Genomic DNA, 22234 nt, shown 5'->3' on the forward strand with positions numbered 1-22234 from the left:
GGTCAGGGTCCGGAGCGCGGCGGGAAGAACCCCCTGAAAGCAATGCAGGGGGTAAATTGCCCGTTTGCTCCAACGGAGGCCGGCAGACTTGTGCAGCACATTGCGTGCCGCCGGGCCATGGAGAACGGCAATAAGCAGATTTAAGGTGAACACCTGTAAGTAAGCGAATCCCTTCTGATTTCTAAGCGTATGCGAAGGATTGGTGGGAGTTGAAGCTAAGAAGGCGCGGATTTCTTCCCCTCCACGGAGTTTCGGAACTTAGCTGGCGCCCCCCCCTAAGATGGCGACGAAAAAGCAGAGCCCTGCGATGAGTAAATCGGTGATGGCGATGTTACAGGGGAAGGGGGAAACCCTGGAAGAGATGGTCAGACGAGTGGTCTTTGAAGCTATGCAGCTCTTTGTAGCGAAGTTAAATGAAATGGGGCAAAAGGTTGATTCAGTGGAAAGCGAAGTGAAAACCATTAAAGAAACAGCGTCTGGAGCAGAGCAGTCTGCACGCGAAAACGTAGTACTCATGAAAGCAACAAGTAAAGAAGTGAAGCTCTTGGAGAATCAAATAATAGGATTACAAGTGGACCGTGCCCAAACGGTACTGCGTCTTCAGAATGTAAAAGAGGAGCAAAGTGAAAATTTAAAAGATTTAGTGTCGGAACTTTTGGCGTCATTCACTAAGGCAACTAAAGAAGAGTTAAAAAGCGATATTCTGGAAGTCCGTCGGACATCTTCAAAATATGCAATGAAGCGTCAGCTGCCTCACGAGATTATTATTGACTTTTCATCTAAGAAGACTCGGGACACCATCTTATATAATTCGTATAATGTGGACTTGGACTATCTGGGCAATAAGGTTAAGATATTGAAGGATGTTCCATTTTTGGCTCGTAAAAGAAGATTTAAATATAAAAGACTTGCGGCTTTCTTGAGGAAATGTGAAGTAAAATACAAATGGTTGTTTCCAGAAGACATCTGGTTCAGATACAAGGATCAAACCTACAAGATAACATTGGAAGTACAGCTGAGGGACTTTTTGTTTAACCATCAGGAGTTTCAGCAAGAAGAAAGTCCAAAGTCTGAAGGGGAGAGTGGGGGGGAGGAGGGAACGAGCGCAGGTATTGTAGCTGCGCAGAGAGAACTGAGACCGAGACTCAGGGTGGGGGGGAAGAAGACCTGATCCTGAATGTAGTCTGTATTTTATAAGATCTACCAATCTGATAGCATATTAGAAAGTTAACTTTAAAGAAAAATTGCAGTATGAAGGGAATACAAGACATGTAGATGTAGTGTGTGTTTTCTGTTTATATGTTGCTCTTCCCTTTTCCCCAGTCCCCTTTTTTCCTTTATATTTCTGTAGTTTTTTGTAGTTTTCTATGTTAGAATTTTTTTTTAAAAAAAGAAGACCTAGCAACCATTCCCTTTAGCCACTCTACCTAGCATTCCTTTCTCTTTCCCTCACATTTCATAGTATAGTTTGTCCTGGACTTCAACGCTATGCAATTTCCTTATAGTGCCTTCCACAATTAGCCCTTTCTTGCCTCAGTGTCCTTTCTCAACTGCGCTTTTCTTAATGTCACCTATCTTTCAGGTTTCTCCTTCTTAGCCTACACTGTATTCTATCTCCAGCCTCTTTGCCTCTAGGTGTCCATTAGTTCTGCATCACAGAACTCTTTCCAGCCCTCAGTCAGCTTCTGTGTGATATTTTTAATTCCCTCATAGAAAGTGGAGTGAAAATTATTTAATTCCCTGCACAACTGAACATTCTATGCCAGCACACCAGCTCAGCCAACCTGAGTCAGAGACTTTGTTACCACAAGCACAGCACCCTACAGATGGTCATGAGACCCACAACAAAATATACAGATTCTATCTTGGCATCTTCTCATGTTTCTATAATTCTCTTTTGAAACTGCATTATATGATCTGTATTCCATTGTTGATTGGGAACGTTGAACACATTAATTCAAAACATTTGTCAATTTAATTTTTTAAAACTTTTTTACAGGGCACACAATATGAGACACATGCAGAAACATTAATCCTATGCCATGTGCATGTATTTTCAAGAAATGCACTGTAGGCTTTTTGTTGACATTTCATGGAAAAAGCAAAACAATGTTTACTGTAAACATTTGTTGTTAGTTATAAGCAAAATTTCAGAATATTTGTTTAGTCATGTATCTACTTCCAATTACTTCCTGTTGTATATTTTTGCTATAGTACATTCTTTGATTTTGCATATATATATAAATAACTTTTTCTAATAAAAAAAATCAATTTACCGCATGTGTATTTCTTTTTTATGTAATTTAAGAATATTTTTTCTTGACCTTAATCTTCTATTACCATCTGTATTGCTGTTTTCAATTAAAATATGTCTTTGAATACTACATTTGACATTCATGCTCCTTTGTATCTACAATATCCTCAGAATGTATTGCTGCAAACGTAAAGCTTTAAATTCAAATGATGTAGCTTGCAACAATCAATATATAATTCTATGTGTAAAGACTAGAAATGCAATCCTAAAGACAGTTATACCCTTCCTAATCCATTAAAGTCAATGTGTTTAGAAGGGAGTAACTTGATTTGGAGTGCACTGTGGGTCTTTTAACTATAATCCTACATTTGTTAATGTACGTTCTAGACTGTTGTTCATTGTAATCGCAAAGGCTGGTCCTACAGGAAATTATTGGTTTTGCAGTTCAAATGAATATATTGTGTGTGCTGGTGTTAAATCTACTACTCATAGTAGAGGTGTGCAATGTGGATTTCCAATTCGGGAAAAATATCTGAATAGGACCCAATTTGTAAAGATTCAAGATTTCCGAATCAGGCCCAGCATGCTGGCACTGATTTGGAAATGCCAAATCAAAGCTTCCCGAAGCAATTTGGATCACTTCAGGGCACTTTCAAACCCTGTGGCTGGCTTCAGCTGGCCAGCGGGGGGGGGATTCCTCCCCCATGGGCCAGCTGAAGTTTAAAGGTCACTTTCCCTGCTGCTTGCAAGCTGGTGAAGACTGGTGTTCAGCTTCAAACTGAATGCCTTGCTTCTTCACCCAATGAGATCACATTGCGTGAAGAAGTGAGGCATTCAGTTTGAAACTGAATGCCTCGCTGCTGTCATTCGCAGCACGGTGAAGAAGCCCTGCCGCTTCCCTTCGCCCACTGTGGAAGTGGCCAGGGGATTCCCTGGCACATTCTGCAGCTGGCGAACAGTGTCCGGCGGCGGGGCTGCAGGCTTAAGCCTAGCCCCTTCCTAGCCTAGCCACTTCCCTTCACCCGCTGCAGAAGGGGCCAGGAGATTCCCTGGCTGCTCCCAAAGCAGGCAAACAGAGCGTCCAAGCAGAGGGGCTATAGCTCCACTGCTTACCTTCACCCACTGTGGAAGGGGCCAGGAGATGGCCCTGCTTAAGGAAACCCCCTCCTGCCTCCCCATTGGGTCAAATACACTGTTTATGGAGCATACCGAAGCTGGTCAATAAGCAATTTCTGAAGCAGGAAAACCGATTTTTTTTCTTGTACACCCTTAATTCATAGTATTACTCAATGTCTAATTGCTTCCTCTGCTTCCCAGACATCTAAATTCCTACCAAACATATTCAGTATTTGTACACTGGTACCATTCAGTAATCTAATCTGTTTTAAGATTTAATTTTCACAGCAGAATTACAATAGCTCCCTTTAAAATGTTAATTTACACGGAGATAGCCCACTACTTTCTAATGAATTCAGAAATTGTGAGATACTTCATAATTTCCCTTTGCTGTAATGTTTTGCTTTCTCCATCATTTTAGGAACGACATTATTGTTAATGTAATCACAGTGGTCATTTTTGCAGCCAGGGTTAACAGACATTAATTGCTGAAGAACAGTCTCATCTTTTACAGTAGCTCCACAGACTGCAGTTAATATGTCAGGTGTTAAGCCCTGTTCTAGAACTCTAATAGCAGTTTTATATAAATCTATGTATTGGTATAGTTCCATTCCCCTCTTGGATAACATATTGTACAGATGTATCCTTGGACTGTACTCTCGTGTTTTTCTTAACTTAAGTATTATGAACATTGGTTGAAGTAGGCTTCCCTTCAATCAAATGTTTATTATTGCATGGCATGATGAGTGAGGTACAACTGGTAAAATCCATCAAAGGCCTCTTAATAGAATTATTTTTCCATATGTGTTTGCATTTTAAACATAAGAACATTTGTTGATACAAGAGATTACTCATCCCATAGAATTAATTTCCTGGATATTTTTTGCTTCTTTACAGCTTGGTGATAATGTTGATAACAGAATTGTCAATAAGAGTAAGTGGTAATTTAAATTGCCTATGTACTATTGTTCTGTCTTTTAATAACGTAGCTGCTATTGTAGTCCAAGACATTGTAATGCATTTTCTTCCATGTCCTAATAATATTGATAATTATGTTAGATAAAAAATATTTTCCTATGCCTTTCTGGCACACCTAAAAATACTTTGGGGTGAGGGTAATGTTGTGTGCATTGTATCCCTAGCAGGATTTCATCATTTATTAGTACTTGTTCAGGTGCAGCTTTTGGTTTCATGGATAGACCAATATATATTTTAGCAACCTAATCTACTATTACTTGTTGTAGAAGGTTTCCACATTCTAGAATGTGTAATCCTATTTTCTCATTGGTTAATCCATGTGTTCTTAAAATGTTATTTACTTCCTGAAGACCAAATTATAATTTTGTTTATGAAGGCATTTTCTGAGATCTTCACAAATGTTGTTCTTGAACTTTTCCCACAGTCAAGTTGTAATGCTTTGTTTCTGAAATACATAGATGTATGCATACATCCATCTTAATTGTACAGGTATTTGAATGTTGCTGCTTCTTCAACAGCCTTTTCCCTCTGTCTTTTGCAAAAAGTTCTCCTCTTTTTTTTTTTGAGGAGAGAAAACATTGTAACACAATAATAAAGCATACATCTAAATACCACATACAGTATTAGAAAAAGCAAGAAAATACAAGAATTTACATGGATATTAAATGCTTCATAGAAACCATCTTATTATGCACATGCCAAAACTTCTAATTTTACATTCTCTTCAAGCTTCACTCTTTTTCCAGTCCACATCTCTGAATTCAGTTTTGCATGAACCCCTCCCCCCATAAATGTTTGCAATACACTGCAGTTTTATCCATAAGCATAATCGATTCGCATTTTCTAAGCTGAATATCAACTGAAGGTAACATTTCCTGTGTCCAATATTTTGCCAAAAAATGTTTTGCTGCTACTATAAGATTCCTTAAAAACCTATGGATCGATCTTTCTGAATTTTTTGTACTTGACCGACTAAAATAAACACTAGGTAACAGGGCACTTCGTAGTTTACTTCACAGATACTATGTCAATACTTTTTTTGCTGCAGAACATTCCTACCATATGTAAAACAGTCTATATTTTTTTAGCAATTATAAAAAATATTAGAATCAGCATCTGTCATTTAAGAAATTCTAACTGGTGTATAATATCATCTATACATAAGCTTCAATCCCACTGTCCATAATTTTAACATTTCCTGGTTCCCCCAGATTTGCAGTTAACTCCCACCTATCCCTTGCAGATTTTTTTTTAAATTGACTCCAGTGGGTGGAGCATGTTCAGAATTAGATATTTAGATTTATCATAATGCTTTTTTTTCTGGAGGGCTTTAATCAAGTATGACATTGTACACAGTGCACTACACACTCACACACTTCTATTTATACTGCTGCCCTCCCCCCAGTAGAAACTACTTGCCACAGAAGCTAGAAGACTCCTGAAAAAGTTAGTTCTGATCACAAGCTACTCAACTCAATAGGATTTAAGTATGTGGCTAAGATTTCAATCCCATTAAACTATGCTTTGGCACTCCTAAACCTTTTCTGGATTTGAGCTGGTGACTAAACTGACATATTGTACTGCCTGTCTCTTCAATAAGCAAAATGTTTTCAAACCAATAAGTATGAATTTATTGTACTAAGGAAAATACCTTATGATCTGAGAGTGAGCAATAAAGGATGTATTTAAGCTTTCTAACCCTTCATATTTCATAATGAGTTCTGTGGACTATCAGAGGCCCAAGGGAAAAAACAGTAGCACAGGCAAGTCAGAAAAGTAAATTAATTCTTCCTGAGCCTTCTAAAGTAGCATTCTATATGAGATACTTAGTGAGAGGATCAATGGAGTAATAAGACAGCTGCTCAGCAGCTTTCACTGCAGATAATTCCTATGATATATTTTTTCATATATTGTCATGGATGTAGCTAAAACTATAAGAGAAGAGTTACTGGATATGACCAAAAAAAGTCATAGAAGATTCCTTTGTACACACAAACAGGCCTAGCCTAGCCCCATAGTGGCCTAGAACAGAACAACCTTGGAGAGGAACATGAAACAATGGAATAAGATAGTTGTATGCCCCCTTGTAGATCAGAAGAGTGTTTTAACTCGCATCACGATATATACAATGTACTAAAGCCTAAGTGCAGAGAGTGCCTGAGAGTAGCAGGAATATTTAACTTCATAGAAGCTAGTGATATTACTCAGGGATTCTCAAGGATGTATTAGTTGAGGGCCAAAAGATATTCATACAGGGCCGGTGCCAGGTTTTCTGGCGCGCGAGGAAGGTTCAGGGCTGTTGTTCCCCCACACATGCGTGTGCGCACCCAGACTGCATGACGACGTCACTGTGTGTGATGTCACACACAGGGCATGCCATTGGGACGGCATGCGTGCGCCTCCCGGCCCTCCGGCTCAATCGCTCCGCGCGCCACCCCGGCTGCCTGCCGCGCCTGGCCCGCAGCAGCAGCACAGGGCAACTGAGCGGGAGGGCTGGGAGGCTGACAGTTCAGTTGCCCCACGCTGCTGCCACCAGCATGCGCTCCTGGCTGGGTGCAGCAGCTGCGGCAGGCGCAGCAGGCGGCTGGGGCGGCATGCATGCGCCCTCCCAGCCTTCCGGTTCAGTTGCTTTGTGCGCCGCCCCAGACGCCTGCCGTGCTTGGCCTGCAGCTGCGAACTGGCGGCGGCGACAGCAGCACGGGGCAATTGAGCTCTGTGGCATGTACCCCTGCCCCCGGCACCCCCTCCAGTGCCTTAACGCTCAAGGTGGCTGCCGGCCCAGCCTCAATGGACGCACCAGCCCTGTATTCATATGTATGAGAAACTTGTAATCATAATTTTACATAGTCTTGGTTAAGATAAGAGGTTGCACGAATGAAGAAACTATTTTTAATATATTTTTAGATGTTTCAAATAATTTTTTCTCTCTCAAATAAAATGGAAATTTTGTTTAATGAAATAAAGCAACAGTATAAAACTGCTTTAATTCAGATCCAGCAAGTGGATGGGGAGATTCAAGCACCAGCTTTGGAAGATAAGAAATTACCAAAGCAATTCATCAATTTATCAATCCAACCACAACAAAGTGACCAGACTGTGCAAGGAGTTTTTATGGGATCAAAAGAAGATTGCCAGAAGACAAAAGCATGTCTATCAACAAAAGCTGACTGAAGAAAGGAAATCGCGGAAATGGAATTCAGGAGAAATAATTTGGGCTTTTGCAGATTTGAGAATCTGGATTTCATGGACTTAAAGAGTACATATTGTTGGTCAACGCGAAACTATCTGAAGGCTCAATGGGACTTTGATCCAAGAGGCCTGTTTTGATTAGACCATCCAATTATTATATGGTTCTATGGAAGCTGACTAAACTCAGTAATCAAATTAAGGCACATAACTTAGAAGGAAATATGAAGAAAAAGAACATAAACGGAGACTGAGGGGAAGATTTATAATAGTTAAATAATAAGAGTAAAATAAGAGTAAAACTAATAAGTTAAGATACAAAATTTGCCAGGCTCAGTATAATATTGAAAATAAAATGTTCAGGGATTCTCTTTTATGATGATTATTATTAGGTATCCTATTCAGAAGCATTAGAATGGTGATGGAGAAAAAAACTTAACCTGAAGTTTACATATTTTGATATCTCTAAGTATTGTGATTTATACAATTAGATACTAATTGAATTATTATTTTGCCTTGAATGATTACACGGGGCGGCGGGGTGGGTGGGTGGAAGTTGATAATGGAATAACGAACACATGGAGAATGAGGGGGAGATTCATTTTAAGGCCTATATATTTTGTTATAGTATAATTAAAACTAAAATAGACTAACAGTTTATTTTAGTCAATAGTCTAACAGTTAAATAAAATAATCAAATTAACAAGATAAGATATTAAACTTTATTTAGAAGCATTTCAGGGGTGATGGAGGGAAACTTACTTTGATGTTTATACATTTTGGTATCTTTAACCATTGTGATTTATTTAATTAGAAATTAATTAGTTCTCTTAGCCTCATTCCTTTACTATTGTTTTTCTATATGTCCTTTTCTGCCGCATGTTTGGATGAAATTCTGTCATATATTAAAATAGTCAAACTAACATACTAAATAAACTAATAAATTAACTCAGCAAGTATTCTTTTTTCCACAGGTTGAATATAATGCTGAATATAAAATGTTTAAGAAGAATTGCAAAAGTATGATATTCAGTTTTGTTATAGATTGTGCTTATATTTCCTATGCAACTTAAATCTATTGTCTATATTTTTTCTATTGTAGCTTAACGTATTCTGTATAAGGTTCTATGCACTTTCAATTGATATTGCTTCTTTTTACTTTTAATAAAAAAAATTAAAAAAGAATGTGTCCTGAGGTAAAATACACCTCCCAGTCTTCCCCTCTAGGGTTGCCAATTTCCCTGTGGGGCCTGGCTTTCCTGTGTGGCTGGCAGGGTTCTGCCTGCTTGCACCCTCCCCCTCCCTGATGGGTCAGCTGTGAAACTCTGTGTTCTGAGGTAAAAATCAGGTCAAGGAAACTGTAGACAGTTGAAGGAAGACTGTACAAGACTCCTGAAGAGGGATTTTAAATAAAATTCAGTATGGCACTGAGTTTTAAAATGTTCATGGGGAGATGGTACACAACCTTTCTAGGGGCCATTTCAATGCGAACCTCTCACATGAACCTGCTGAAGTGCCCACCACACCACACCACCCGTCCCTCAGTCTAACTCCACCTCACACCTCTGGCAGCGATCACCTTTTACTGCCGCCAAGAAGCCTTCTGACAGATGTCGTGCAAGATACACCGATGCTAAAAGGAGGAAGCAACTTAGAGATGCGGCAAAGAAATATGCACATCCTACTGCTGCAGTGCACCAAGCAGAAGTGGCCAAGTACCAGCAATATCAGCCTGAGGTGCACAGAGCGGCAGTCTCTCTCTATGAGCAAAGCAATTCTGGAAGATGGATCGAGAGGTGCTCACTTCCACGGAAGGTCAAGGCTCATTCAGGCATGGCATATGATCTTTTGCTACCTTCAAGCTGCCTCTTAACCTCATCCATGCAGAAACACCCCTGTTCAGGATCTCAAAACAAAGCTACATGGTCCAAGTGCTGTGGAACTGTAAGCTCATTGTTTAGGATGAGAGCACCATGGCGCACAAGGGGTGTTTTGAAGCACTGAGCATAACCCTCAAAGATGTCAGGGGCAATGAGAGAGCGATGGGGGGAGTCACCGTGCTGCTGGCTGGAGACTTCTGGCAGACTTTGCCAGTAGTCCCAAGGGGAACTTGAGCCAACGAGGTTACTGTGTGTGTCAAGGCATCGTATCTGTGGCCCCTAATCAGGAAACTCTCACTAAGAAAGAACATGAGGGTCCACTTGAGAGGCGAGGTGTCTGCTGGGGAATTCTCTGAACTCCTACTAAAAAAAGAGGATGGAGCATATCCTGAGTCCTAGGGAAAGGTGACCATCCCTGCCGGCCTGAGCACAGTAGTAATGACTCTAGCAGACCTAACAGCCACAATATACCCTGATAGCGTCACTATCACAGAGAAGTCCATGGACTGGCTGTGCAAGTGTGCAATTCTGACCCCCAAGAACGACAAGGCTGCCATCATTAATGAAACACAACTTAACTCCCTCAAAGGGGCAGAAATGAAGTACAGATCTGTGGACTCAGTGATGCAAATGGATGATGCAGTCTACTACCCTGTGGAGTTCCTCAACATGCTCAACCTTCCTGGCTTCCCAGACCACAAGCTTCTTCTCAAAATAGGAACTCCAGTGATGCTGCTCTAGAACCTCAGCCCACCCAAACTCTGCAATGGCCCTAGACTATGAGTGAAAGCCCTCCACAGGAACATCATCAAGGCCACATTGTTCACAGGCAGTGCTCGGGGTGGGTGGGGGGAAGTCGGTGTTCATACTACGCATACCATTCATACCATCAGATAACCTCTTCGAGTTCAAGAGACTGCAGTTCCCCCTCAAGGTCTGCTTTGCTATGACGATCAACAAGTCCCAGGGGCAGACACTGAAGGTGGCAGGAATTGACTTGAGGGAGGACTGCTTCTCACATGGGCAGTTCTACGTGGCTTGCTGCAGAGTGAGCTCACCCAGCAGCCTGGTGATCCTAACACCCTGAGGGGAAAGCCACCAATGAGGTCTACAAAGATATCCTTCAGTAGAAAAAAAAAGGTTGTGCATATTTTTCACTTTATTTATTGCACTACAACCTTTTCCTTTTAAAATCTCTTCAATAAATGTTACATTTCGAAATTCACTTCATCAGTTTTTGGCATCAACACACTTCGTTTTATTCAAACACCTTTGTGAAGCTCGGGTACTATGCTATTATACTACAAAACCAACTAACCCCGCCCCCCAACCCAAAAATGTTACATACCCATAAGTTTTATAACTGGATTTAAAGTAGTTAAATACTGTAGCGAAGCACGGGCATCAAGCTAGTGATTTAATATAGGAAACCTCAGGGCTTCTTAAGTGCATGCTATATCTGAATCAGGTCTGACCAGAGTCATTCAGAACAATGCATGACTGTCACTTGATTTCTCAGCATCTGCCTAGCAGAGGAATATGTTACCAGACTTCTCTGAAGGGATCAAATCAAAGTTCCATCGGTAATTGATAATTCATAAATGCAAGTTCTTAAATAATAAATGTGTACATGGAATGAGCCCTGACAGCAACTGCTACAGGGGAAGCTCCATAATTCAGAAAGGCAATAAGTACTTACAAACTTACACTGACTGATGAAGTAAAAGGAAAGATATGAGTCTCCCTCCTTACCTGCTTCGACATTGTGGATGCAGAAGATACACTCCATCTGAATACTTTTCCTGTACTACTTCCCTGTCTAGGTTGGCCAAGGCTCTTGCTGCATGTGAGGAATCCATGATGCGCTGAGACTTCATAACTTCAGCTAGTACTGAAACCCAACCTAAGGTCGAATAAAATTAAGTATGTGAAAGGAAAAGAAATATATATTATCTTGCAAAAGAAAGTGTGCTACTCTAAAGTAGGAAATATGCATACTCTGCCATCTTCTACTGCAGTTCTAACCTGAACAGCTCACAGCTCTTTAAAATCTTGGTTTGCAAAAGTTCAGCAACCTGGTGTCTGCTACCAGGGCTGATGCCCTGAATGAATACGCTTCTCCATGCTCTACAGGGACCTGCATGGATGAGTTGATGGTATTAGGAGGAATAGTTTAGATTTGTTAAGGAAGCATTTTGCACACACCAAGCCTTCGCAAGAGACAGGGGGTTGGAGCCAGTGCATTCGCTTGCGACAGCACACAGAAAAGTGAGAAAAACTGCTTTCACTAGATCAAACTTTTTTTATCCCCACTTGCGTTTCCACTCATTCAAGATTGTGTGTAACCAATTTCTGGGCACTATAATATATAGGGATGAATATGCTAGGTGTTACAAAAGAACTTGCACAAGCATAACTGAGCTAAGTCTGTTTATGTTTTCACTTGTGCATCACTTGCACCCAAGCCAGGTTCTACATGAACCATACTGGAATCAGATTGCTAAGTCTGCAATTGATTCCATCTGCTCTCAGCTTGCAAAGAGAATTGTGATTCTCGGACAGGTTTTTGGTGATATTTGGACCTTGCTGGACTATTTCTTTTCAAGTAAGATGATTGTCCATTATTTGTTTCTTCTTTCCAGAATGTAAATGCTGTAATCAAACACAGCAATCAAACTGTGAGCCTGCCAGTAACCAACATCAATGGCTGGCATGACAAGTATTAAGATCTGGACCTGATTTTTTTTCCTCTTTCACTTTTTTAATTTTTGTAACATCTGCCTAATGAAGCATTCTCACAATGTTTTGTGTTATTTGGGTTGGCCTCAATAAAAGGCATTACAAGATTTTGCTACTTTTTTCAAACTTAGTATCAGTCAAACCTTTCCAAGGTTTCTATCAACAGTCTGAGGTGACAATAACATAAACTCATCCGTTCAAAAACTGATACATAACAAGGATCAGCTCATCCAAGCCTTCACCAACATGCAGTTTTTCTGTGTGTAGGCAGAGCATTTTATTTTGGTAATGCAACAATCAAACAACAACCACTAGCCACAATCTGAAGAGGTACAGTCCAGTCTTGATTTGTACCTGAAGAGGTACAGTCTTGATTTGGCTGACAGTATAAACTTGTCCAGTGTGTTAGCAACGAAAGGACTAACCTTCAATAGGCAAGCTGTACTTATTCATATTAATTTCTTGCACTGAGGTTATTCATAACCCTAACAATTATTTCTTTTCAACCATCCATTTATCCTTGGACTAGTTGGTATAATAGCTTAGTTCTTCTCCAAATGACATGTCTAGGAACTTTTACATTTTTAACTTACTGAACAGTGTGTTGACTAAAGTGTTTTATTTTTAAAAAACACAACATAATTTGAAGAAAAACTACGGGACTGTCTCTTTCTCATCATTAGTCCTGCAATTTTATCTACAGCAGAGGCCAATAAGCTTTCCTGTTACCTGCATGAAATATAGATGAATGAAGTCGTTCATCCAGTGCCATGTTTCCAATTATATGAATTATACTCCTTTGTATTTTTGAAGAATCTTTTCGGAGTTGGTATAGTTTTTGCAGCAACTGAAGCCCACCATATGATTCAATTTTATCACAATGAGTAGGAATCTACATTTATACAAAACATACAGGAAATGTATAACGTGACAACATCCAAACTGTTGAAAAATCTATTGCAAAATTATCCAAAACACAAAACTGCAATTTAGTCATCTCTAATGGACTCTCTAAAAAGAGCCAAAAAACACGTTCTACCATATTCAAATTCTAAAATAGCAAACATGTAACATCCCACTTCCATTCACCTTTCTGTTTCTTATAACTTAAAGTGCAACATATCTGTTATAGATGTCCACTTCATGACCCTGATGAAGTGAACTCTGACTCACAAAAGCTTATACTGGAATAAATTTTGTTAGTCTTTATAATATAACATTCGATTTATATACCGCCCTTCAGGACAACTTAATGCCCACTCAGAGCAGTTTACAAAGTGTCATTATTAAGGTGCTACTTAAGGTGCTACTCCACTGGCTTCTGTTTAATTCATTCTGAAAGTAGTTCTTGAAAGGGTTTTGTCTTTTATTCAGATTTATTTGCCAAAGATTGAGACAATTTCTATAATGGTTTCTGGGGAATGGAAATTTATCTGCAGAAGTTTAGAGCTTGACTTATCTGTTGCATTACCTTGGAATGCTGCACTAAGGCTTGCAAGCAAAAGAGTTCAACTGTGTCAGCAGGGACAGTACTGAGACTTTCACAGTAAGGCAGCCCATTTCCACCAAAGCACCATAAGCCTCCCTAGAAATAAACAAATCAAAAATGAATTTTAAAACACAATGGTTAAACAAAATGGCAAGTTCAAGAGCTAGACTTAATAGTTAGCGTTTGAACAAGTTTGATGGGGCAAATCGGAGATCACCCAAACATACACCCACACCAATGTGCAGTTTCCAGAAGTCAGAACTGGTTAGCAAGGTGACACTTCTTTCCAACAGATGAAAAGAGCATCATGACAGCAGAACTAGTTGTGGGGCTTTCTTATATTCATCAAGAAATCCATTAGCAGCAATTAGGCTTGCTGTTATGACCAAAGACTATGTATGGTAAGACAAAGTCATGGATCAAGATTGTAGCTTATGGAGAATGGGATGTTGCTTAATCTAAGCTTGAAGAAAATATATAGACAATCTACACCCTGGTTAGTGTAGATACATAATATCCTGAGCAGATGTGGTTTTTCATGTTTCTTTTTTTGAGCCTAGGACTTCTGGAAACTAAAACTCCTTTACAAAAACGGGCTAGTCAATTTGGAATTCTAAGAAGTCTTTCTAAATTCAAACCACAGCCTTGTGGAGCAAGGATGCTCCACAGCCTTTTAAATCTTTTCAATACAAGACCTCAGAACTTTCAGGATAAAAAATTGTTTGCTTTGGCTCCGGGCAATAGAATAATAGATGACCACAGGGCTTTTTTTCAGGGGGAACGCGTGGGAACGGAGTTCTGGAACCTCTTGAAAATGTTCACCTGGCCGGTGGCCCCGCCCCCTGATCTCCAGACAGAGGGGAGTTGAGATTGCCCTCCACGCTGCTCTGTCTGGAGATCCGGGGGCGGGGCCACCGGCCATGTGACCATTTTCTCCTAGGGCAACCCACTGAGTTCCACCACCTCTTTTCCCAGAAAAAAGCCCTGGATGACCAATATAATAATATTCCATATAATGAAAGGTTTGGCCCTTGGTGAACTTGGCAATATCAGAGATGTCAATCATGACAGGCATTTTTCCCCTTAGGGAAAAATGGTTGGGTTAATTTCTCATAAACATGATTCATTGACCTTTTAGTACAGATAGTTTTATTTGTTATCAGATACAGACAAATATGTAACACGTAAAGTTGTGCCATATGAAGCTTGTGCCACTAGGGATTGTTTTCAATTAGTTCTGAATTACATGCTGAATTGATCAGGTGTAAGTTGATCAGAATGATTCACTGATCTGTGTTTAATCAGTCTTTATATTGCAAGGCAGTATTGCTATGTACAATAAATCAAACTGACAGAACGCTCCCCTGCTCTGAAAATTATTATGCAGACAAATATTAAAGTACTCAATGTTAGCATGATTTTTTTTTGAAAAACTAAGCATTAGATTTTATATTTCACTATCTAGCTTGAGTCAAGACACAGGAATTCATGCTGAGAGTTCTGTGTATGATAGAACATGGTTGCCTGAGGGAGATGAGTCCAAGGAACCTGCACACCTGGAACAGTTAGATCTAAATAAATATTTGACCAGGCACTAAGTCTGCAAGCCAACATCACTCTAGCAGAATGCAGCAGCCATAAAAATTAGGAACTTATTAGAGGGTATAGAAGTTTTTTAATGTGCCCTCAGGTTATCTGGATAACAGGTCTCAAGGTGAAAAACTTCTATAAACGTGTTGGCTACTGCCTTCATCAGTAACTCAGAACTTATGTTGCATATTATGTATACCATTTCAGTTCTGACAATCCACTGTGACTTCAGAACACACCTTTTGTGCAGCAATGGTCTGACTGCTTTCCCTTAAAGCCAAGGATGTGAAATACTGTACACACTGGTCAAAATCTGTCTGTGGTAAGGCTGCCAATAGCACTCGAAGTTCATCTTCCAAACAACACTTCTGCAACAAACAAGCAAACACACTTCTGTCAATGTATCATGCAATATCAGACAGCATGAAATTATGTGGGGGGGGGAATTGAAAATTGTGAAACAATAGATTCTCTATTGCAGGGACTGATGGGATGCCAAAAAGCATCTGCTGTTAGCCCAAGGATTTGCCGTGTCTCCCCTTGGAACTGTCAGGTAGCCTTAGCCTCTCCTTACCAGGAACAAGATCATCAGCCTAAAGCTTCCCCAGTTTTACTGGATCCAAAGCAATCCATGCTCCCCTGCCAGCTTAGATGATCACTCTGTTATATGTAATGATGGTGCCAAAGTTTGAACATAAATTTCCCCAGACTGTAAAACTCATTTTTATTACTAAGCAAGCCCACTTGTCCTGAAAGTATTATACCATTCACAGCTAAAAATAAAGTGTAATTCAGGCTTATATGTCACTTTTGTCCCTGTAGAGTTGACATTTATCAGACCAGGCAGCAGTGGTCAACAGCTACTCTTGTCATATGCTCATACACTAATTACTTTAGCCCCTTTCTTTTTTAAATGCAATTCTGACAGGACCAAAGAATTTACCCATGTGACATTGTTCATACTCATCAATATCTCATTTAAACTGAGTCCTCAGTCAATACATGTGCCACTGCATAGTAGTTAGGTAGCTTTGATGGGTATTGCACCGATGTACATCACACTTGTAAAGGGAGCTTGCATGTTTGAAAAGGATGCTGGACACATGCAAAACCACATTATAAGTTCTTCTTAACCATCAGCATCATGTTTAAATTAGGCCTTAGCCTCAATGCAAATGTTCTGTTTGCTGAAAGTGGCTTGAGATTTTTGCAAACCAGAATGCAATTTACAGGACATTGCAATCTGAGGTCAACAGTCAATTAATTCTAAAGGGGCCAGAAAAGTCATGTATGTCGCCAAAGATCCTCCTGACCCAACTGTTTAAAGAGGGGATAAACATCTACTTTCCTGAATGAAAAATAACCAACCAATTTAAAAATAAAAAGTGGCAGTGGTCCTCCATAGTCTTTAACTGTTCATAGGTTCTTAGGACATATACTGCCTGGCCTTGATTTTTGTCTCCTGCGTTGGGTACCAGGGACAGGCTAGAGGTCCTACAGGTGTACTATTCACCCAGCATGCCAGCAAGCATCCTGACTGAGCTGGAAAAAGTTGTCTCAGATCTGGTCTTGAAGTCCCCCAGAAGGTTGCTTCAGGGAAGAGGGTTAATACTGATGCTGAGGCACTCTTGGCAGGCTTTGCTCCGGACTTTATGGCTACCATGACAACTGTTGGCCTATCCCAGGTTGTATGGGTCCCAACACACAGGGCCGGCGCCAGAGGTTTTGGCGCCCGCGGCGGCGTGCGCCACAGACTACGTGATGACATCATCGCAGACGTCATCACGCGCCGCAGCGGGGCTGGGCAGCGCGCAGAGGACCGCCGAGCGCAGAAGCTGCGAGCTGCTGCTGGAGCGGCGCGCGGAGGCTGCTCCGTGCGCCACCCCAGCAGCAGCTCACGGCTTCTGCACTCGGTTGGGGCGGAGGAGCGCGCAGCAGAGCTGGCGTGGCTGGCTGCAGCTGCTGCAGCCAGCCAGCCAGCCCCGTGCTTCCGCCACCACCGCCACGCGTCCCAGCCGGGCGCAGAAGCTGCGAGCCGCTGCTGGGGAGGTGTGCGGAGGCTGCGCCCGGCTGGGGCGTGTGGCAGCGGCAGCGCGCTGGCCCTGTGCAGAAGCCGCGAGCCGCTGCTCGAGCAGCGCACAGAGGCTGTGCCCGGCTGGGGTGTGTGGCGGCGGCGGCAGCAGCAAGGGGCTGGCTGGCTGGCTGCAGCAGTAGCTGCAGCCCAGTCATGCCAGCTTCGCTGCGTGCGCCTCCGCCCCCAACACCCCGTCCAGTGCCCCTCCAGTGCCCGCGCGCCCGAGGCCACCGCCTACCTGGCCTCCATGGATGCGCCGGCCCTGCCAACACATGAGAAAGATCATGTGTTGCTTTTCTGCACGGTGCACTTCTGACTGAAGTGGTTGGAACAGTCTTTGCCATGGACTGACTGTTACTTACTGAAGGCATTGGTGGTTCTTGTGCAGGGGTGGTAGACAGGTTAAAGTGGTCTGGCCTTAGAGATTTGTGAATGCTGTTTGTTTATGGTGTACCTCAACATTCCATTTCTAATTACTATTGTTCAATATTTCGATTAAACTTTTATGTAAGATCGTCCAAAGATATGGGGTTAAGAGTCATTAATATGTATGTTAACAAAATACAAAATACTCAAATAGGACTATCTCCACCTTGAATCACTGCCTAATTGCCATGGTCAGATGGGTGGGGAGAACAAACTGAAATCCACATAGGATGAAGGTGATAGTGTTTAGAAAAGCAGAAATTCTGTCCTGACTATGCTCCACCATCAGAAAACTGATGGATTGCATGGCTTGTTATATCCCTAACCTCATCTGCACCTCTCACTCTTTGACCAGACTACATCTTGTTCTTGCTCACAGATTGCGGTCCTGACCACAGACAGCTCAAGGGACTGATTAACAACCATCTACAACTCAGCACTTGGGAAATGTCATATAAACAGATTTCAAAATTATGCCTATTCACATGGATGAAAATACCAGAAGGCTATTATATTAAGGTTGCTATCATATATCAACTCTTGGGAATTAATGCTCAAATACCTGTTACAAAAAGAAGCTTTTGGCCAAAGGGAGTCTGAATTTTATTGTACTTACATCTTTTGTTTTTGGTAAAGGAGGTGGCGGCAGGAAAAATCGCAGGTCAACATCTTTACATCGAGCTAAGCCAGTTGCAGTTCTTTGATCACTAGCTTGGGCAACTGTCCTATACTGATAATCTATATAAAAATAAAGATTGGATTAGGATGGCTTAAACATTTCCAATGCTCGGTTTGGAAATGATGGTGTGCCACACAGAATAAAAGAGGTGGCAAACAGATAAGATAAAAGCCACCCATTTTGCAAGGCAAGGAAAGAGAATGAAAAACCAATCTGAAACACACAAAATTATGGTGTTTGCAAAGCAGTAGATTAAATTGGAAAGTTGCGATTAGATCTGGGCTGAACTTCTGTGAACTTTGATTTTTTTTGGCCAAAATTTGCATACTCATTGAGGAAAAAACTTTTGTTGAACAGCTCAATTGCTTTATTTTTTTTTAAAAAACTCTGCTTTTTGTCTGAATACTGGACACTAATCACAGATCAGGAAATGCTGTGCAAAAGCCTCCAAAGATTGATCTTAAAGTCTTTTAGGAAGTGCAAAGTCCCTGACAGGGTACAGAACAGGGTACAGAACAGGGGGAAGCTCCTACACTTTGGAAGCCAGGAAGCTGTGCAAACTCTGAGCTTGTTGGACCATGTTTAGGAAAGCCCACCACCACCATAACAGAGCTAAAGTTTCAGCAGATCTCCTTTATATATGCTTGGTAAGAATTAATTCCACCCATGTGACAGCAGAGCTAAGAGTGGGGCTAAGGCACTTACACAGACTAGCCTGGCAAGTGAACAGACTCACGCATATTCCTCCCTGTTCACTTGCCATTCACACATTTAAAGAGAATATATGAAGAAATTCTGCCTTGATATATACGTGTGCCAACACAAGAACTGCATAGTTCCCTAGTGTGGTATAGTGTTTACAGTGTCAGATCAGGATTTGGGAGACCATTCTGCCATAGCAACTTGCTTGGGTCAGTCACACACATAATAGCATAAGCTAACTAACACGGTTGTTGTGAGTATAAAATGCAGAAAAAGAGAAAGATGTAAGCTGCCCTGGATCCCCATTGGGGAGAAAGGCAAGGTATAATCGAAGAAAATAAATAAATAAACCCAGCCTTTAGGAACTTCTCCACACTCCACCATCATGGACCTAAATGAAATTACAAGGGGACTGCTGAAAGCTTTCAGAAATAACATAATTGAATTGACTGTTTCATTTCAACTCCAGATGTGATTTGTAAATCAGTTATGCCTTGTCTTAAGGTGAGTTGCGCCCACAGTACCATCATTTTCCTGTTTTAAACATTTTAAGAGGACAAAGACCTACAGAAAGAAGGATGGGAAAAGACCAAGCAAAAAGATGGAACAAAGAGAAAAGCTGAGGAGTCAGCTAAAGTAAGTCCTAAGTTGCAGGTAGGAGTGTGTGATCTGGGACTTATGATCTGGCTTTATAACTGGATGTATGTTGATGCGGCATCAACTAGCTGATGCTGGATCACATAAGAGAATCCTAGGCTGGATCCAGGAATCCGGACTCTGAATAGCCATATTATTCAGACACAGAGGCAGAGTAGCAGCAATGAGTGAAAGGGCAGAGGGTGGCATAATGCTGGCAGGCAGCAGAGCTGGCCAGCAGGAGGACGGTAGCATGAGGCTGGCAGGCAGGAAAGCTGGTAAAGTTGAGGCAAGCTCCAATTCTGTGCCACTGCAGGAAAGTGGCACACGGCTGGTGGGCAGGAGAACTGGCAGGCAGGCAGGAGAACAGCATGAGGCTGGTGGGGAACAGGAGGCAGCAGGCAGGATGGATTCCCATCCCGCCCCTCCAACCCCACTCAAGTTCCAAAAGAGCCCTTCAAGCCACCGGTGGCCACCTGCGGCTCTAGTGAACCTCCCCCCTTGCTTCAGTTTGGGAGGATTCTCTGGTTTAACACTGGGATTTCTGGCTGGACATGGATTCTCTTGCTTCACTTTGGTTCTGTTGAGCTTTGTTGGTTCATCTTACATTGGCCAGATAAATTTGGGATTCTCTAACCAGATTAGAGAATCTGACCCAGATTTCAGGGATACCAGTTTTTTTTTTTGTTTCAGGCAGATAGTTGTGTTGGTCTGTAGTGGAAGAGCAAGATTCAGGTCCAATAGTACCTTAAAGACCAACTTGATTTCCAAGGTATCCTACTGAAATGAATCTGCTCCTGAGCTGCACAGTGGGGACTGTGCAGGAGAACATCTTGAAAGATTGTACTGCCACTGTGCTTCACCAAAGAGTTCTTTTCATAATAGTGCGTGTGAATTAGTTACAGCTAGCACACAGGAACTGCCCTGGGGCTATGTATTACCTCGCCAGAAATGATTGGAGGCCAGATCCTGCACAGCTTGTATTCGAACCATTTTGTCTTCTGACAGGCTTCTTTTCAGAAGGAGCCACAAGGCACTCTCATATTCCTCTACATCAAATGTACCGACACAGTCTTTATTTAAAACAAATGAAAAAAATCACTTTCAAGTTATTACAGTGCATTATTATATTCTAACTCTTTAGCAGAAAGGCATTCTTTTATAAGCAGTGTTACACAGGTATGAACTGAAAGACCATCAAAACTGTTGAAACCACTGGTGCTAGAAGTGCTAGTTTAGATGCACCTTTGTTCCAACCCAGAATGAAATACTCGTTCTTAAAACTGAAAATACTAAATGAAACCTACCATGAAACGGCCATCGAAAAATTTTAGCATTTGTTTCTAGTATTTTCCTTGCAGCTCGATGAAGTTCCTTTCTTATTTGATAAGTAATCCCTATAAAAACATTGCAGATTTAGTCTGGCCATATTATGCATACTTGTTTCTTTTTCCTACTCAGAGACTTCCATGTATACCCCTTTTCATACTGCAGCCTCACCCTCCCCATACGAATATATTTACAGTGCAATCCTAAGCAGAGTTACTCCAGTCAAAGTCTATTGATTTCAATGGACTCAGACTGGAGTAACTCTTCTTAGGATTACACTGTGGCTGGGGCTTGGTTTCTTGTTTTTCTTTATGGAAGAAGTGAGCGGAAGAGGCCATCAGCAGAGTATTTTTTATGGCTACACCTATGGATCCCAGTGAATAAACTCCATACAAGAACAGTGTTCTAAAAGAACTTTGGTAAAATCTTGACTCCAATGGAATACAATTCTCTAGTAAACTATACTATTGACCTAGTCTTAAAGATATAACTAACAAGTTATTTTTCTTGATCTTTTTATCATCTTTGTTTACCAAGCTGCTCTTTCAGTTCTTAAATTAAAGAAGTAATCGATGTAACCAATTAAACAAGTAATCCATATATCTTACCCTGATACTCATTTGGATCCAAAGAAGCTGTCTGCAAATAAATGTAAGACTTCAATTTTTCTTGTTGTACCACTTGGGTATCAAAAGAGAGTAACCTCTTTAAAGTAAGAAGTTCATATGTAGCGAAGACACAACCCCTTTAAAGAGAAAGATATTAGCGCAAATGTTAATATAGGTATATGACAAATGAATATCCAAAATGAAGGTACATTTTTTCCATTGACAACTACAGTTCATGTGTCCTTTTGGATCTGAACCTTTCACAGGTGATAAAGGACCTAGCTAGTATACTTAACTCACTAAATGACAGCTTTGACCAACACTGCATGAAACTAATATTTCAACGTTCAATAACTGGGGAGCTGGTCTGAGAGGAGTGGCTTACCCAAGGCCACTTGCAGAATTCATGGCAGTAGTGGGAGTTGAAATAGCAGAGTGCTGATTTGCAATTCAGCCACTTAACCAACCACTTAACCTACACTGTGACAGCACTTCACCATAAGCAGTGGCATGGCGTGGCATTTGTTTTGAAAGCAAAGCAGGCACAC

The 22234-nt window shown here is 41.2% G+C and overlaps 1 protein-coding gene across 1 annotated transcript in view; it reads right to left on the reverse strand.

Moving 5' to 3' along the window:
- The window catches only part of SERAC1 (serine active site containing 1), a 41626-nt gene that overhangs the window by 10114 nt on the left and 9278 nt on the right, over positions 1–22234 (reverse strand). The window contains exons 4-11 of the mRNA XM_054982968.1: positions 21687–21823; positions 21057–21146; positions 20691–20822; positions 18349–18470; positions 15472–15600; positions 13625–13738; positions 12883–13045; positions 11167–11317 (exon numbers count right to left, since the gene is read on the reverse strand). Of these exons, the coding sequence (XP_054838943.1) occupies positions 11167–11317; positions 12883–13045; positions 13625–13738; positions 15472–15600; positions 18349–18470; positions 20691–20822; positions 21057–21146; positions 21687–21823 (1038 nt within the window). The remainder of the gene's footprint in view (positions 1–11166; positions 11318–12882; positions 13046–13624; positions 13739–15471; positions 15601–18348; positions 18471–20690; positions 20823–21056; positions 21147–21686; positions 21824–22234) is intronic.

Source organism: Eublepharis macularius, chromosome 1, assembly GCF_028583425.1.
Source record: "Eublepharis macularius isolate TG4126 chromosome 1, MPM_Emac_v1.0, whole genome shotgun sequence".
Taxonomy (NCBI): Eukaryota; Metazoa; Chordata; class Lepidosauria; order Squamata; family Eublepharidae; genus Eublepharis; species Eublepharis macularius.